Source organism: Nilaparvata lugens, chromosome 9, assembly GCF_014356525.2.
Source record: "Nilaparvata lugens isolate BPH chromosome 9, ASM1435652v1, whole genome shotgun sequence".
Lineage (NCBI taxonomy): Eukaryota > Metazoa > Arthropoda > Insecta > Hemiptera > Delphacidae > Nilaparvata > Nilaparvata lugens.
Genome location: NC_052512.1, coordinates 17,273,738 through 17,292,399, shown reverse-complemented (window position 1 = coordinate 17,292,399; position 18,662 = coordinate 17,273,738). Strand labels below are relative to the sequence as shown.

The following is an 18,662-nucleotide window of genomic DNA, read 5'->3' as shown; positions in this document are numbered from 1 at the left end:
GGTTTCTAAGAATTTTAGAAAGGATTCGCGGGTCCGAAAACCCGCGACTAGGACGATCTCGAATCTGGAACTGAGATCAGGAAGGATTTTAACACAGGAAGAATTAAGAGAAAGAAAGAGAAAGGATGCCGCAGTCTAGAAACTTCGGCGAGGAAGTCCTCAAGCTGTACCTGAGAGCTAGAAGGATTTCAGAATAGGGAAAGTGAAGAGAAAGAAAGAGAATGGACGTCGCAGTCTAGAAACTTCGACAAGGACGAACTCAAGCTGCACCTGAGTTCTCTAGGAAAAGGATTGGACTTTTCCTACTTGGAATTACAGCAAGTCTGAGTTTGCTAAACGAATATAAAATACAGGGCCACTCTATAGTATGAAAACTAAGCAAGGAAAACTTACTATAAATGATAATAATCTCTCTACAAGGATAAAAATTAATCGAGAAAACTTTTCTCAAAAGGAACAGGGATTTTCCCACAAGAATAAAAATTAATTGAGTAAAACTATTCTCAAAAAGGACAGGGATTTCCCTACAAGAATCAAAATTCAGTGGAGAAGAATTACTCTTTAAACTAAAGGCCACCTTACTACAGAGAAGGAAAAGTATACGGACTACCAGTCCTGACATACAATTACCTGAAATGACGTGGATACTGATACGGAGAATAGCGAACCGATTCCCACTTCCCATATTATAAGTTAATTAAAACGTCGTGAAGCGACAGAGTCGAGACTTAAGAATTAAGTACTCAAAAATAATCCGCTATAAGAGCCTAGCTAAATTCCCCACTCAACTATTTGTAGCACAAACTTGAGATCCCTTACAGGTTTCAAAACCAAGGATAACTCGTTCACCCCCAGTGATACGAATTTAGGAAAAATAACCAACAAGAAAGAAAATCCCCCAGGAAGTTTTATCTTCAAATACAGTCGGCAATTCGACATACAATATTCCATTCACTAAAATACAGAATGGAATATTAACCCTCTAGTACACCACTATTAGGAGCGCCGCTCGGAATGCAGCCGTACACGAACCCGTTCACCGAACAACTACTTTCTCCCAGGTCTTCTTGAAGCTGCACCGGGTCGCTGAAAATTAGGAGGCCGGGGGAAAAGAGCTTCCTGACCAATGAGAGTCTGAAAAGACGATCACGCCACTGGTCATGTGACAGGGTTTGACTCAGCTGCTCCTGATGCTAAGGGTGCAGCAAATGATGACAATGATAGTAATTCATATAGTAGAGTAGGCCGGTAAACAATATTTCTATTCCAGAAATTTCATGAAGAGCGATACCAACCCGACTCGGTAGCCGCTTATCGTTTAGATGATACGAATGCTGCTAATTTATAGAATTAAACGTATAGGAAACATGAAATTTGGGTACCTCAATTTTTTTCGGAAAGCAATACTTTCCTTACCTATGGTAATAGGGCAAGGAAAGTAAAAAAGTAGGTCGTTCAGAAAAGTAGGTGAAATAATCTCATTAAATCAATCAGGTACATCTATTATCTCCAACATCTCAGCTTCCTTCTATGATACCATCTACCTTCGCCGCTGATCCACTATAAAGCCTGGTTATAATAGGGCAAGGAAAGTAAAAAAGAGAGCGAGAAAGGGGGAATAGGAAGTGGAAGAAGAAGAGATAGGTGGTTGTAATTTACCCTTTCATCATAACATTTGAAATATCTTTGATTGGCCATTTTGAGGTCGTTAGATGTAATGCTTTGCTCATCCTCTGTAAAGTCGATCCACATCCTGAGAGATTCCTCATTGCTGCTGTATAGGCTTGTCGCAAACGCACCAATGTATTTACTCAGCATCTCGACGCACCTGCGAATGAACACCACAATGTCTTCTAGAAGATTAGCTTTAGATGTTATAGTGAGGTACACGTTATAATGGCAGTGTTTGATTAGCAATGGTATTGCTATCCTTGTCTATCATTCAACAAAGCTGATAGCGTTATGTCTTTCTCGCTTTGCTCTGTTGCCAAATCTTCTTTCAACAATGTAAAATTAATAGTGGATTAACAAAATATTTCATCCTCATTATGAAAACTCATTATGAAATTATTGAAAAATATAATTTTTTGCTTAATAAAATATAATTGATCAATTTAAAGAGAATGAACCGTTAATATTGCATCAATAAACCTGTATCAGCTACCAGGTATAGAATGCATTGACAAGACAGAGGATCGGCAACGTTTTTCTCCTTTCTTTCTCCGCTGCCATTATAACGTGGACCTCACTATAGCATTTTTTTGATACACCAACCCAAACAGCCATTAGCCGTTTTCACACCGATATCTCGCCGACACGTATGCGGACAGCACAGAATATACTCTGATGGACAGTAAAGACAGAGGAGGCTGTGGTTCATAACTGCGTGAGGTCTACTGTTCACAGAACTACTTATATGGGAGAATTATTTTGTTTTGTCTCATGACGTTGGTAGCCGCAATTCAAATTCAAATTCATTTATTTTGCCATAAAATGATACACATTGATGAAATAGATATTGAATAAATAATTATGAAAATGTTACATTGATTAATAAATTTAGGCTCCAGGCTCAGTAGGCTCTACTGTGTAGAATTTGACAACATATTTGTGTTTTTATTCAATTTCGAAATAGACATTCTAACTTACAAAATGGCACTACCGGCAAAGAACAACTTGTGCGCCGGTTGTGAGTTCGAACAACTAGGTACAGCAAAAATGTCAATAGAGAGAAAATAAGGCTCATTCAAAACAACTAAAATAATAGTATCCTTAGTCACAAGGGCGGGAAAGGCCGTTTTGCAAGATTTCATTTGTGTATTTTTGGTTTTTTTGGGTGATAGACGAATAATTGTGATATTACCCTATGTGAATTCTACACAGAATTCAATACACAATTTTTATACAGATTTTTATATCTGAAATTTTACATAATTAATACACAATTTTAATACCTGAGATGAAGCAATTTAACACAATTTTATTACCTAAAATAGTGCAGTTCGACTGCCCCACCTTGTATAAGGCTATAGGATGTATTATATCGAGATAAAGTGAGAAAACGTCGAATTCTTGGTCTCAAATTCCAACATTTTTCACAATCATCAAATACTTTCTTGTATAATTAGAAGAATTAGTATAATTGGAAGAATTTCAAACTGGTAGCATCCATATACAATTACAGTCAGAACTATTTCGTTATTATTTCTAATTGAGCAAATTAACAGTTCCTCAATTTTCAAGTGAGTATTTTAGTTAAGTGCAGTAGCTGATATTTATTCCCTGTAAAGCTTTTTTGTATTTTGTTTTTGGCAAATAAATAGATGAATAAGGCTAGCTACACATCAATTTCTGTTCGTACGATATTTTGCTATCCTTATAATTTCTATTAGATTAAACATATGATTTCAGACAGATAATGTTTGTCAAGTTCCGTTTGGTCTGATGGAATTCGTATGGACGGCAAAATATCGTACGTACAAAAATCGATGTGAGTGTGTGTGTGCATGGTTTCATTCTGACATGTATTTTGTATCAATTATTGCTTCTTCATGAAAAATAGATACATTTTTGATTTGAATTGCTTGTATTTTTAAAAGACAGAATAAGGTTCCATTTTGTTAACAGTTTCAACAGGATTTGTCCAAGTAAGAAAATCATTACTTGAAGAGTATAAAAATCATCATGTATTCTGTTCTAACACAATGGAAATAGTTATTTGTGCAACTAGTGCACAAAGTGACAGTTTGCTGCACCGAAAGAAACGTTTATGCCCGAGCCGTAGGCGAGAAACTTTTCCTACAGTTACCATAGAATATAAGAAGTAGTTGATTAAATGATTATGGGTAAAATGATGACTGAATCCATCAAATGTTTGTGTGTGTGATGCTGTTATTAATAACAACCTTAATTCATTTAAAAATTAATAATCCAATTGAAGTTGAAAATTCTCAGCCAAAATTCTCATTTTTATTCATTCAAGAATCAGAAAAAATACAGATAGAATAAAAATTCGCATTCAAAATACACGCCAATGGCTGATTGGGAAGGCTGCAAGATGGTTGAACCGACAAGCGCGTGACCTAGCGGGAAGAATCATACCTAAGTTTGTTTCATCCAGCTACTGAAACAGGATTCAGAAATTTAGACTTTTGCTCAAATTACGGAGAAAAATGCTCAAAGTGAACTGAGAAATATTTATAAAAATAACATAGACAACAGAGAATATTTATTGTAGTATTGTTATGTTTTTATTATTTTTATTTATATGAATATCAAATGGTAATCATTTAACCTCAAAATTCGAATTTTATAATGTATATCTGCTACTTTTCTCATTTCTTGCAGTTGAAATAATAATTATCAATAGAAAAGAACTATTATTTATTATCAAATGATGAGAATTCGTAAATGATGATTATTTGATTATGATTTAGATGAACATTATTCTTGTTTTGGATTTCTAGATTGGGATTTTATCATAAATGTAGGGTAGCCATTAAAATGATTCTTATCTAAATCTAACCACAGTCATTGTTACCAACTGAATTTTTGTTTTTATGCACTAATCCTCCATATAACCCACCAACTATTTTGTGTTGCCATGTTGCAAATCTGGAGTGCAGAAAAAAAATTTCCCACACTAGAACAGAAAAGTGAATCTATGGGTATTGTAATCAGTACAGGAACAGCAACTTTCCGAGGTGACTGTAGGAAATAGTTATTTGTATATCTAGAGTGAAAAGTACAATTTTTTTCTCCCTGAGGGAAAAAGTTTGAAGGCCGAGGCGAAGCCGAGGGCAACAATTTTCCTGAGGAAGAAAAAGTATTTTTTGCTCGTGATGTACACAACATTTTTCCTCCATCTATATTTTTTTACAGATACTGCAAAACTTACGTTATTGGTGACAATGTTTTCTAACAACATAACCTGAAATCTAAAACCTATCGTCGGCTGATTGGCACTGCCGATTGCGCTATCTATCGGCAAAAGTTGTAACAATTATCAGCTGGGCAGCTATAAAAAATGGCTGACTCCAGATCATGCGTTTCAGATTTGAATTGCAGATGAAAAATATTTGTTCACTGGTATTTTGAATAGAATAAAATATCTCAAAATATGTATAAATTTTTATTGTCTACTAATATTAAGTATACAATATCAAACAAACATATATTTCATGAGTTGATCAAATTTCTGGTTGTGGTATTGAATTCAGTTGACTCAATGACAGACACCTCTATTATGCTTTCTCATCTGAGCTTAGACCTTCTAACATATTTCAAATGTAAGCCATTAAAATAGAGATGCTTCCCATGTTATTTAAATGAAGTTACTTTTATGCTCTAGGGAGTTTTTCTCTTTTTTCGTCCCGAGAGCGAAAAAGTGACACTTTAGTATTATGTTCCAGGGAGTAAAGTAAGCACTTTAGACAGTAGCTGGAGGAAAATAAAATAATATTCTTACAATGCCTTTCCTTTTGCTAGGATGGATCCTATCCATGATGAGCCTATTTCAATAACATCGGTTGTATGGCTTGCCTCTCCATATGGATATTTAGCATGTAGCATTGCTGGTCTATATCGCCCATCTCTCTCTACAAAACTGAAAACATTCGAAATTACAATGTTTGCAAAGCGATTATAATAATAATAAAGCGAATGATCCAGTCAACAGGTTATGGATGATTTCAAGCGATTGAGAGGTTGTTCAAGCTTCTTCACAGGTATGTGACCTGTAGTGAGGTCCACGTTAAAATGGCAGTGGAGGAACAACATTGCCGATCCTCAGTCTTGTCAATGCCTTCTGTAGACGGTAGCTGATAAAGTTTTGTTAATGTAATATTAACTGTTCATTCTCGTTCAAAATAATCAGTTGTATTTTATTGAGCGAGAAATTATATTTCTCAATAATTTCATAATGAATTTTCATGATTGATGTGATATATTCTGTTAACTGATTACAGTATTAATTCTACATTGTTAAAGACGATCCGGCAACAGAGTGAAGCGAAAAAGAGATAGCGCTAACCATTTTGTTGAATGATAGACAAGGATAGCAGTGCTATTGCTAATCGAACACTGCCATTATAACGTGGACCTCACTGTACCAGATACTAAGGCCCAGATTCCCAGCTCGGAGTTTAGCTAAGTTCTAGACTTTAAACAACTGAAGTCAGAAAATTGGCTTTTCGAAACGGTTAAACTTCGAAAAAACTAGAAAATTGAACACAAAATAAAATAGTGTAAAGTTTCAGCTATTTTCAATTATTTAGGAGTGTTTCATTTCGTCAAGGAAAAACGTTTGCAATAATACAAATGAGAAAATAAAAATTGTCATAAAAACTGCGACTACGCCCCGTTTCGGAAAGCCAATTTTCTGACTCCAGCTGTTCAAAGTCTAGAACTTAGCTAAATCCCTAGCAAGGAAACCGGCTCTTATAATATTCTCCACTAGCTGGCTTGGCGAACTTCGTACCGCCAAAATAGTTAATGCGTCTCATGACAAACTTTAGCTGGATGCAGACCTGAGGATGCAGCATTTTGCATCCAGGTGCTTCTTGCTTATTGGTTTGAATGGAAGAACTCACACACACACTGAATCGGGCATGGCGTGGAACGGTGTGATAAGGCAATCTCAGTAAGATCAACACTTTGTGTCACCAAGCCGCGCCTCCTCAGGTGTACTTCTTCTTCTTCTTCTTCTGGTTCCTTCTCCTATCGGAGATTGGTAAATCATCACGGCAATTTTCACTTTATTGATTGCAGCCTTGAATAGTTCCCTTGAGTTGCAGCCATAGCATTCTCTTAAATTACGCAGCCAGGATATCCTTCTTCTTCCCATACTCCTCTTTCCCATGACCCTTCCTTGCAATATAAGTCTCAACAGCTCATACTTTTCAAACCTCATTACATGGCCCAAATATTGCAATTTTCTTCTCTTTATAGTCGCAAAAACTTCACATTCCTTCGCCATCATTAACATTACATCCCTATTTGTCACTTTTCTTGTCCATGGTATTCTCCACATCCTTCTATAGCACCACATTTCAAATGCCTCGATGTTTTTGAGGTTTTTCTTAGTCCATGCTTCTATGTCGTACAGCAATGTAGAAAACACATAACAACGCAGCATGCATATTCTAAGTTCTAGTCTTATATCTCGGCTACACAGAAATCTTTTCATTTTTATGAACACCTGTCGTGCTATTTCCACTCGTCCTTTGATCTCCCTGGTCTGATCGTTCACTTCCGTAATCCATGCTCCAAGATACTTATATGCTGTGACTCTCTCAATAGGTGTATTGTCCACTACAATATTAATTGGCATTCTCTGCTTTTTCGAGACGATCATGCACTTGGTTTTCTTAAGATTCAGCTTCAACCCATAGTTATTGCTGTACTTATTCACATTTTCCAGTAATTGCTGCAACTCATTCTCACTTCCCGCTATCAGAAGTGTGTCATCTGCATAGCGTAAATTATTAATAGTTACTCCATTTATGGAGAGACCAACATTTTGCTCCATTAAAGCTTCTTGACAAATGGCTTCACTGTAGACATTAAACAAGAGTGGTGAAAGGACACATCCCTGACGAACACCACGATAAGTCTTCATCTCCCCAGTCATCTCATTCTCAACTCTGATCTTTGCTGTTTGATTCCAGTATAAATTGGTAATTATGTTAATATCTCTACTGTCAATATTTTTACCTTTGAGAATTTCATACAGTTTGTCATGCCGTACCTTATCAAAGGCTTTTTCATAATCAATAAAACACATATAAAGATCCATATTTACATCCAGGCATACTTGCATCAATACACTTACTCCAAACAATGCTTCTCTTGTGCCAAGGCCACTTCGAAAACCCAGTTGTGTGTCACTCATATCAGCCTCTAACTTATTAAAAATTCTTTTATGAATGATTTTGATGAATACCTTTAGGGTGTGACCTCATCAAGGCTATAGTTCTATGCTCAGCACATTCCTTAGCATTGTTTTTCTTTGGAAGAAGCATAAACGTTGATTGAAGCCACTCGTGTGGTATGATACCAGACTGGTAGATGGCATTAAAAAGATTTACCATTATGTCAAGTGTGCTGTCATTCATGAGCTTCAACAATTCCACAGGAATTTCATCCGGACCCACAGCCTTTCTCCCCTTAGATCTTTCAATAGCATACAGGTGTGCTTAGCCTCAGCTTAATCTGATGCACTATATTGTTATGAAAATTCTCCAACACTCAGTATTTACATTTATATCTTGATATTGACTTCCTATGTGCTTAGTTAGTTGTGCAGCAGTTTGTATTCGACCGAACGTAGTGAGGTCTATGTTTTAACTCTGATTTTCTTTTGTCTGCCTGTATAACGCACTATTTTTTATGAAAACTAACCAACAATCAGTATTCAAATTTATATCTCAATATGGACTTCCTATGTGCAGCAGTTTGTATTCTAAATTTACAGCATTTCGAGCTCTACGACCCAAGTTTGGACGTCGTTCGTACCGTGGCATCATTAGGAATTAAAATTCCTACTGTTAATCAGTAGGAAGAAAATAGAAAAACAGATCTACCAACGGCTGTTGGATGACGCAATGATTATAACAGCTGATTTTTATTTCTGTGTGTGACCAGCTCACAAATCTTCTCCCATAAGGATTACATGCAAACCTCGAAGGACCGTGGAAAAAAGTCCTGAAGTTGGATTATAAATTTGATAGGCCATAAACCTGGTCCTGAACATAACGAACAAAACTAAAAAAAATCATCAAATTCGGTGCACACATAAAAAAGTTATTGAATGTCAAAATTTGAGACTCGATTGTTATTTATATAGATAAGTGCATCTTCACTTCATGAGTGTTTTTAAAATTCAAGTTCTATTAAAATAGTGAAAAATTATAAATATTCAACAAAAGGATATACAGCTATTTAGCAGGCTCTTATTTGTAGCTTATCGGTGCGTCTTACTAGTAGCTGCTAGTCACTGGAATCTAGTTTTTATTCAAAAAACCAGACCCAAAAAATAAGACCCATTGGTATTATTTACAGTAGAAGATCACCTGGATCCATTACTTACTTTAATAGAGGGTTTCCTACTTCTTTTGGCTCGTTGATATGACTTGATATAATAAAACCCTCTGTAAAAGAAAAAAAAAACAGTTTCTGCAAAAGCATGGTAAAATTTGCGCTTGCGCGTGTTTAATTGATTAATGAAGTGAGTGCTTCATCCAAGCAGTTAACAATTTCTTCATGCAGATTGGTTGAAAGGCAATGTTCTGATTTATGGGAGTAAGTAAGATGAAAGAGATTGATTGAGTACTTTATTTATGTAGATTACAATATATACTGGCTTATACACTTATATACAATAGCTTACAATACAGCAAAATTGTAGATTAATTTACAAAATATAAACTAAGAGAATAATTATTGAGCTGTATATTATATGAAAAAAAGCAATTTGTAATAGCTATAGATAAAATAGATAATATTGCTATGCATCTACATAAATTGGCGGAGCTTTGGACATATCAATGTCCATTCTTCGGAAAGAATATTCGAAGTATCCTTCCCACTAAATCTCTATCAAAACGTTAATTTCATTAATTCAACTAAGGATTTATTTAAAAATGAGAATATTGAGAGAGAGAGAGAGAGAAAAAAAAAATGAAAATGAGAGAGAGAGAGAGATTGATTCATTGATTATTTGCCTTTATTGGGGCGGAGATAGGACTCCTGGTCCTCTCTGCCACACAACCCTGAAGTATAGGGGAAAAATATTGATAAAAATTGACAATCAAGAACTTGGAATAGAATACAATTGAGATGGTACGGTACTCTATATTATTCACACTCTCAATCCAGTTACTCACACATCGATTTTTCGACGTACAATATTTTGCCGTCCTTATACATTCTATTATAGTGAGGTCCACGTTATAATGGCAGTGTTCAGTTAGCAATGGTATTGCTATCCTTGTCTATCAAAAAAGCGGATAGCGTTATATCTTTATCGTTTCGCTCTGTTGTCAGATCGTCTTTTAACAATGTAGAATTAATAATTAATTAACAAAATATTCCATCTTATTTATGAAAATGCATTAAGAAATTATTGAAAAATATAATTTCTCGGTTAGTAAAATATAATTGATTATTTTAAAAGCGAATGAACAGTTCATATTACATCAATAAACTTGTATCAGCTACCGTCTATAGAAGGCATTGACAAGACAGACGATCGGCAACGTTGCTCCCCTATCTTTCTCCAGTGCTATAATAACGTGGACCTCACTATAGATCAACCGGAACTTGACAGACATAATCTGTTTGACAAAATCTGTTTAATCCAATTAAATTTATAAGGATGGCAAAATATCGTAAAAACAAAAACATTTTTATGAAAGTTTTATTACCAATCTATTCAAATGTAATTCTTTTTGTTTTATTCTTATTCATATTTTCAGATTGTGAATTGGTGTAGATATTGAAATGGACATAACCCATGTATAATATTTGGACAATTTGAAACTAAATTAGGAAATTGAAGAAATTTTGGGCAATGTACTGTTTTTCTTTCCCGATTTACCAATGTATTGTTTGTGCTAATCCAATAAAGAGATAAATAGTTGAAAAATTCAAAACTTTATGAAAACTAGATAATAACCAGTATCGTCCAGGTTACTGAATTATAACCTGAATTCTTTGAATGTTTTAAAAATTTCTACAAATATTCATTTTATATCAATTGAAGTTAAAACTCTAGGGTTTTTCATGTCCTATACAGTTATTGACCAGGGTTAGTTTGGTTCATTTATAACAGCAGGATAAGCAAGAAGAGCATCTTCAATACCGAGATCCATGTTGACGGTAGATGCATTCAGTTGACGAATATTAGCTATTCCCAAAACGAGCAAGTGCACGGCAAACCACGCATGTGTGTAGATGTGTGCTCGTTACAGCAAATATCAAGACGAATAGTTCGCCGAACGCCGAACATTCGCTGGTTGCTGAATGACGCATGTCTGGAGCCGGCTTTAGACTAACTACACACACATCGATTTTTGATCGTTCAATATTTTGCCGTCCTTATAAAATCTACTAGATTGAACACATGATTTCAAACATATGATGTTTTCAAGTTCCATTCAATATGTTAGAATTCATAAGGACAGCAAAATATCGTACGAACCAGAATCGTTGTGTGTGTGTGGCCCCCCCACCCACGGCTTTAGTAGGTGGCGTGTACAATATTGCTAAACATGTATTATTTATTGTTTATTTAATTATAAGTTTATAAAATATGAATAATTTATATACTATTACTAGCAGTCAGGTTCGCTTCGCTCGCCATAGACCTTCCGTCTAGCCTGCATTTTTCATTTGTGTTTTCTTCCGTCCGTCAAAAAGTCAAAAGAAACTCTCAGGCACGATTCGCAGAAAAAACACTAGGAAACGCAAGGAAAACGCTGTAAAACCGCTCATGTTGGGCGTATATTTCGCGTAATTCTAAGTCCTCTTAGGAATAAATTTCTAGATCGTAGTTGATCCATGGTTGAACTTCTGTACGAAATTTGAACATTATCTGTCACTGTCAATTAGTTCTTGGGAGGCCCAGAAAACCCAGGAAATACTCTCAAAAACCGCCGATCCTGGGCGAAACTCAGGCGTTTTGACTTAAGGGGGAACTTAGCTTCCAATACAACATTTTTATACCTCAGATGAGCATGTGTACCAAGTTTGAACATTTTTTGCCAACCAGTTCTTGAAAAAGCTGAAAAAACGCTAGAAAAACGAAGATTTTTGGCATGTATTTGGGATTTTTTGAAATCTGTTCCTAGTGCGCCTCTAGATAGCCAACTCAACAAACCTGCCAAATTTGAACGTAATTGGTACGATTTCTAGATTTGCTAGATTTCTGTTGTCTGGAGTTCTGTTGATTATGAATCAATGAGTGAGTGAATGAATGAATCAGTGTCATTTCGATTTTATATAATATAATATCAATACAGATGATAATATAGATAGATAGTATCCAAATCGAAAAAATCTGGTGTGGCGCACTCACACAACTTTCCTTGCCATTATGAAAATTTGCATTATACTGCATTAACGCAATTTCCGTTATAGGTACGGGTTGTAATGTCTATCACATGATGTACTGTATTATTTCAAAGTTGATCACCAGACGCTAGTGTTCACGTGCATCTCAAGTCTACTATTCAAAGATCTGAGCCAGCTGGTGACAGGACAATAACGCTGGAGAATCTCTTATTAAGTTTGCATTTGAATAATCACATTTTCTTAAATTTCGAATTTATTTTCAATTCTAGGTGACTGTTACTGAACATTAATTGTAGAGATTTTCATGCTCAATCTTTTCCACTTGAAATTCTCCGTTTAAATAGTATCTGAAGCCTCATAATCGGAAATCTAAAATCAAACTTTGCATAGATGGGGTGGAGCTTCTGGAATTTTTACAGATATAGGGCTTGTGGCAATTGATAGAGCTTATCGATGACTGCTTTAGATATGAATTCTATTGAAATCTTTAGAGCCGTTTTCGATAAAATCGCGGAGAACCCTGTTTTTGACATCATTTTTTACACTCATATATACACACACCCATAAACACACAACAAACACACAAACACACAACACACACACACACACACACACACACACACCACACACACACACACACACACCCAAAAATCATGTTTTTGGACTCAGGGGACCTTAAAACGTATAGAAAACATGAAATTAGGGTACCTTAAATTTTTTTGGAAAGCAATACTTTCCTTACCAATGGTGATACACACATGCAGACCAATACCCAAAAACCACTTTTTTGGACTCAGGGGACCTTGAAACGTATAGAAATTTAGAAATTGGGGTACTTTAATTTTTTTCGGAAAGCAATACTTTTCTTTCCTATGGTAATAGGGCAAGGAAAGTAAGAAAACGTTGAAAATTCAATAGTTTTTGAAAATCATGATGAATAAGTGCGTGAGCCTACCTCGCAACTCCAGACCAGAGTTGTAAAGGTGAAGCAGTCCTCCAGTCTTGCTTCAGTCGGCAACAATTTACCTCCTGTCAACTCGTTAGCGAGCCGAATATTGCCAAATTTGGAACTTTCCTTGAGTCTTGATGTTTGAACCTGCTCGCTGAGTCTTTCACATCTATCAACAGATGAAAAAGATGATTAGCTGGACATGATGAGGTTCCTATTGAAATGACAGTGGATGAAGATAGATGAACAGCGTTGCCGATTCTCTTTCTTGCCACTGACATGTATAGAATCTAGCTGATACCGGTATTTCTGATGAATTATCAACTGTACAACAATTATATTTTATTCGACGAGGAAATATAGTTTCTGATGATTCCTATAATAAATTTTCATTATTGAGACTGAAGTCTGGTTGCACAAAAGCCGGTTAAATTGTAATCGAGATTAATTTCACGAGAGTCAATAAGAGAATCGACTCATACACTTACGGGATAGGAAAATTATGTTTTCGCCCCACTTGGATGTAATGAGCTGGTTTACGTGCCTCATATGGAGGCCGAAAGTGATTGTTTTCTGACCAGGCCGGTAAAATTTTTACGGCCCTAGGGCTGTAAAATAACCTTGAAGTCAGCTGATTCTGATTTGATGTGAACGTGTTTACAAAATAGTTTATGAAACGGAATCAGTTTATGCTTCTAGAATTGAATAAAGTTTTTGCAATAAGATACTATCATTTTATTTGGATGAATGAAATACAAATGAGATATTATAAACTATTCAAATTCAATTTTCAGAGTATAATAGAATCTAACCTCAAACCTCCTAGTACAGCGTTTATCACGGAACATGGTGGATAAACGGAATCATGTTATGCTTCTAGAATTCAATAAAGTATTCTGTAATAATATACTATCATTTTATTTGGATGAATAAAATACAGATAAGATATATATTATAAACTATTCAAATAATTCGATTTTCAGAGTAGGATAGAACTTCTAACCTAAACTTCCGTTGACATTCAGATTGGCCAAATTTCAAGTGTGCTAAAACAGCTGATCAAAAACTTTTCATTATTTGTATTTATCATTCAATAATTAAAACATTTATAATAATATCATCTTATTGTCATTTGGAAGAATAAAAAGTATAAACTCAACCTCTTACTTAATTTAACATAATCTTTTAGGTTATTTAGACAAATCAGAATAAAAAATAAAAATACTTGGACAATTTCTTGATATTCAGATTACCTCAGATTTGCTAGAGCTATGATATTCCACTTCCGCTTTCGGAAGTGCTTATAATAGACAAATATTCTCATATATATATTGTTTATTTTTCTGTGTGGCGAAAAATAACGTTCTCACCATGGGCAAAAATGTTTTTCCGGCTCTCAATCTTTTCTAGTCCTCGGCCTACGGCCTCGGACTTGAAAACCGATTTCGAGCCAGAAAAGTCTCATTTTCGGCCCTAGGTGCGAAATATACTATTTCCTCCACCTACTGTCCAAAGTACCTACTTTACTCCCTGTAACATATTACTGAAGTGTCACTTTTTCGCTATCGGTAGTAAAAAACAGAAAAACTCCCTAGGGAAGAAAAGTCACTCCATTTAAATAACATGGGAAGTATCTCTATTTTAAAAACTTACATTGGAAATGGGTTAGAAGGTCTAAGCTCAGATGAGAAAGCATAATAGAGGTGTCTGTCATTGAGTCAACTGAATTCAATACCACAACCAGAAATTTGATTAACTCATGAAATATATGTTTGTATGATAATTATTATATTCTTAATATTAGTAGACAATAAAAATTTATACAATTTTAAAAATATTCTATTATATTCAAAATACCAGCCAACAAATATTTTTGATCTGCAATTCAAATCTGAACCGCGTGATCTGGAGTCAGCCATTTTTGGTAGCTGCTCAGCTGATATAATTGTTACAACTTTTGCCGATAGATAGCGCAATCGGCAGTGCCAATCAGACGACCGGTTTCTAGGTTTTAGATTTAGGTTATGTTGTTAGGAATCATTGTCACCAATATGTAAGTTATAAGAATGATTTTATTTGCAGTTTGTATAAAAAAATGTAGATGGAGGAAAAATGTTGTGTACATCACAAGCAAAAAATACTTTTTCTCCCTCAGGAAAATTGCTGCCCTCGGCTTCGCCTCGGGCTTCAAACTTTTTCCCACAGGGAGAAAAAGTCGTACTTCTCACTCTATACAAATAACTATTTCCTCCACCTACTGTCTAAAGTACCTACTTTACTCCCGTGAACATATACTGAAGTGTCACTTTTTCGCTCTCGGTAGTAAAAAACAGAAAAACTCCCTAGGGAGAAGAAGTCACTCCATTTAAATAACATGGGAAGTATCTCTATTTTAAAAACTTACATTGGAAATGGGTTAGAAGGTCTAAGCTCAGATGAGGAAGCATAATAGAGTAGTCATTGAGCCAACTAAATCAAATACCTCAACCAGAAATTTGATTGACTTATGAAATATATGTTTGTATGCTGAAATTACCTATTACCTACTTCATGTTAGTATAGGTACTATAAAAATTGAGAAATATTCTTTTAATATGCCATATTATTCAAAATACCAGCCAACAAATATTTCCTATCAACTAATCAAATGTGGAAGGCGAACATGTAGTTATGAGTCAGCCATTGTTGTTACAACTTCTGCCGACAGATAGCGTATAGCGCTGTCGGCGGTGAATTGTGATTACTTCCAGCTGTTCAATTGTCAGGTTATGTTGTAACACATTGCTACTGTTCACGCAAGTTTTTAAAATGATTTTATTTCCAGTTTTTATAAAAATGTAGGTGGAGGAAAAATGTTGTGTATATCACGAGTGAAAAAGAGGCATGTTTCACACTAGATATACAAATAACTATTGACACATCATCACGTCTGAACTACAGTACTGGTCTGATTAACTTGAAATTTTGCATATAGATTCCTAATTAACCGAGGATGGTTATAGGTCTATTATTAATTCTTCAAGAATTTATTGACCGAAGCAAAGCTGAGGTCTTAGTTTCGACTCGATCAGCTTTTGTCTGTTTGTTTGTTTGTACAGCAGTTACAGCCGCAGTTATTGTCCGATTTGGATGAAATTCGGTATGCAAATTCTTTGAAACAAGGCGCAGAAACGAATGTGTAACGATTCTTGGTAAGACCTCCGGTTTTAAAAACCGTAGACTAACCTAAAAAGCTACTTTTTTCTATCTTTGAAGATACAGCAATTCATATTCCTACTTTTTCCTACTTCATTGTATTGTATGCATTTTTGTGCCACTCTACAGTGTCAAGTCTTTTGTTTTCCTTTTGGTATGAAATCATAAACCGATTTGTGAGCATTAACATTCCACATAGGCATAACAAGACATAACATTGAATCCACTTTCCATGAAAAACATCATTAGCAACCTCCTGTCATTGTCACCAACAAACCCATCTTATTTAGAATCATTTTCCGTCTCATCATCGACCGTGAGACGATTCATAATCTTAATTAACTACTGCATATTCCATTTTTCCGTCAGTTGACCGATTCCTTATCATGAATTATTAGAAAAGTTGTAATATATGTTAATATTGTAAATATGGAAACGATATAAAGGTACCTCCTTCATAAGTCCGGTGTCCCTGCAAACATTGTCTCTAGAACTTTCAATGGAGAAAATAATAGATGACATGGCTAAATCTTCACAATATACTGTAATTCTCATTAGATTGAGAGTTGTATTCATGAGCGAGGTCTACTTTTCGCAGAACTACTAGTCAAGTTTTCACTTTGTCAAGTTTTAATAGACCCTTGCGAAGCACGCGTTCCTGCTAGTTCGAAATATATTATGAATATCATTCGTGATCAACAGAATACATAGTATCCAGATGAACTGAGATCCGAGATGATGTGAAGTAAGTGTCACCCCTATTGAGATAGGTCTGAAACTGGCATCTACCTGAATTTTGATCTACGATTAGTGAGTGGCATCTTCTCCATCACGTCGCCCTTTATATCCAGCACAAGTCCCTGTTGACCGATGTATTTTCTAAAAACTGTTCTCTTCGCTTCATTGAGTAAATAGTAGAAATCTTTCTTAGCAGCATCCCTTAGACTGAAAAATTGACCAGATTTAGACATTGTTCTCCTCAAATCAAACTGTTAATTCCTCAAAGAAAACAAAAACACAATACATGTTATAGACAGCAATAAAACTTCAAATATTCACACCATTATAACATAACTGACTTTGAACCTATAGTGATGTCCACGTTATAATAGCAGTGTTTGATTAGCAATGGTATTGCTATCATTGTCTATCATTCAACAAAGCGGATAGCGCTATCTCTTTCTAGCTTTGCTCTGTTTCCAGATCGTCTTTTTACAATGCAGAATTGATAATTAATTAACGAAATATTCCATCTGATATGAAAATTCATCATTAAATAATTGTTGAAAAATATAATTTATTGCTTAATAAAATATAATTGATTATTTTAAACGAGAATGAACCATTAATATTACATCAATAAAACTGTATCAGCTACCATCAAGAAGGCATTGACAAGACAGTGAGGATCGGCAACGTTCATCGGCAATGATGAAACTCGACACATACAATGTGGGGCTATCCCTCTGTGTATAAGGATGGTGAGCAGCTGATGAGCTGGTCGAATGCAAGCCAGTTACATTCTCTTTTTGATGCTAAGCAGCGCAATACTTTCAGATCTGATAGGTGGAACACTGAGACAAGCCCAGATCTATGCTTTGTTGCCTCAGGAGATGATGGTTGGAGACCAATTCCATGTGAGCGTATAGTTCCCAATGACTTCCCACTCTCCCAGCATAGACCATCAGTCATTAGTGCTGGACTGTCCATTCCTATTGTTGGCGGCCGCCCAGTGGCAAGATGGAACTTAAGAAGAGCTAACTGGAGTCAGTTTCAGAAGTATATTCATGACAATATCAATCGCATTGTGGATAATTATCAGAAGTTTCTTGGCCTTATGGATGCTTCAGCTAAAAAGTCAATCCCAATAGGCTACAAAAACAACTATATCCCATGTTGGAGTGACAAGTGTAAAACACTGCTGCAGAGAACTCAGTCGGGGGACCGGGGGGCTGCTGATGAGCTCATCCTGGAACTTTATGCAGGTCGTTTGGAGCGCTGGAAGGAGACCACAGCCAAACTTTGATTTCAAGCATTTCCAGTAGGAAGGCTTGGTCTGTTGTCGACGTCTAGGTGCAGCTGCTAATATAGCCTCACTCATCTCAGTTGTAGCTGAAAGATAACAGCAAGCCTAGTATCAGCAGAGAAGCTAGATGAAGAGTAAAGGCACAGCTAAGAGAAGTTCTTGCCCCAAATGAGAATGCTACCAATTCTGTGGAGGTTTTGCTGGAGGCTGAGGTTTCCACTGCCATCAAAGAAATATCAATTGGCAAGGCACCTAGAGTTGATTCTCCCAGAATTTGTAGGGAACCTAGGAGGTAGAGCAGTCAAATTGCTGTCCCTGTTCTATTCAGATGTAATTGGAACATGCAGACTACCATGTGAGTGAAAGGAGTCTAAAATAATTGCAGTTTTGAAACCTGGCAAAGAACTCAATGATCCTAAA

At 35.6% G+C, this 18,662-nt stretch overlaps 1 protein-coding gene across 1 annotated transcript in view; it reads right to left on the bottom strand.

Annotated features, from left to right (window-relative positions):
• Positions 1-1,666: 1,666 nt before the first annotated feature.
• LOC111057885 overlaps positions 1,667-18,662 on the bottom strand; it is a 114,771-nt gene continuing 97,775 nt past the window's right edge. The window contains exons 11-13 of the mRNA XM_039435577.1: positions 17,006-17,161; positions 13,028-13,190; positions 1,667-1,828 (exon numbers count right to left, since the gene is read on the bottom strand). Of these exons, the coding sequence (XP_039291511.1) occupies positions 1,808-1,828; positions 13,028-13,190; positions 17,006-17,161 (340 nt within the window). The 3' untranslated portion in view covers positions 1,667-1,807. The remainder of the gene's footprint in view (positions 1,829-13,027; positions 13,191-17,005; positions 17,162-18,662) is intronic.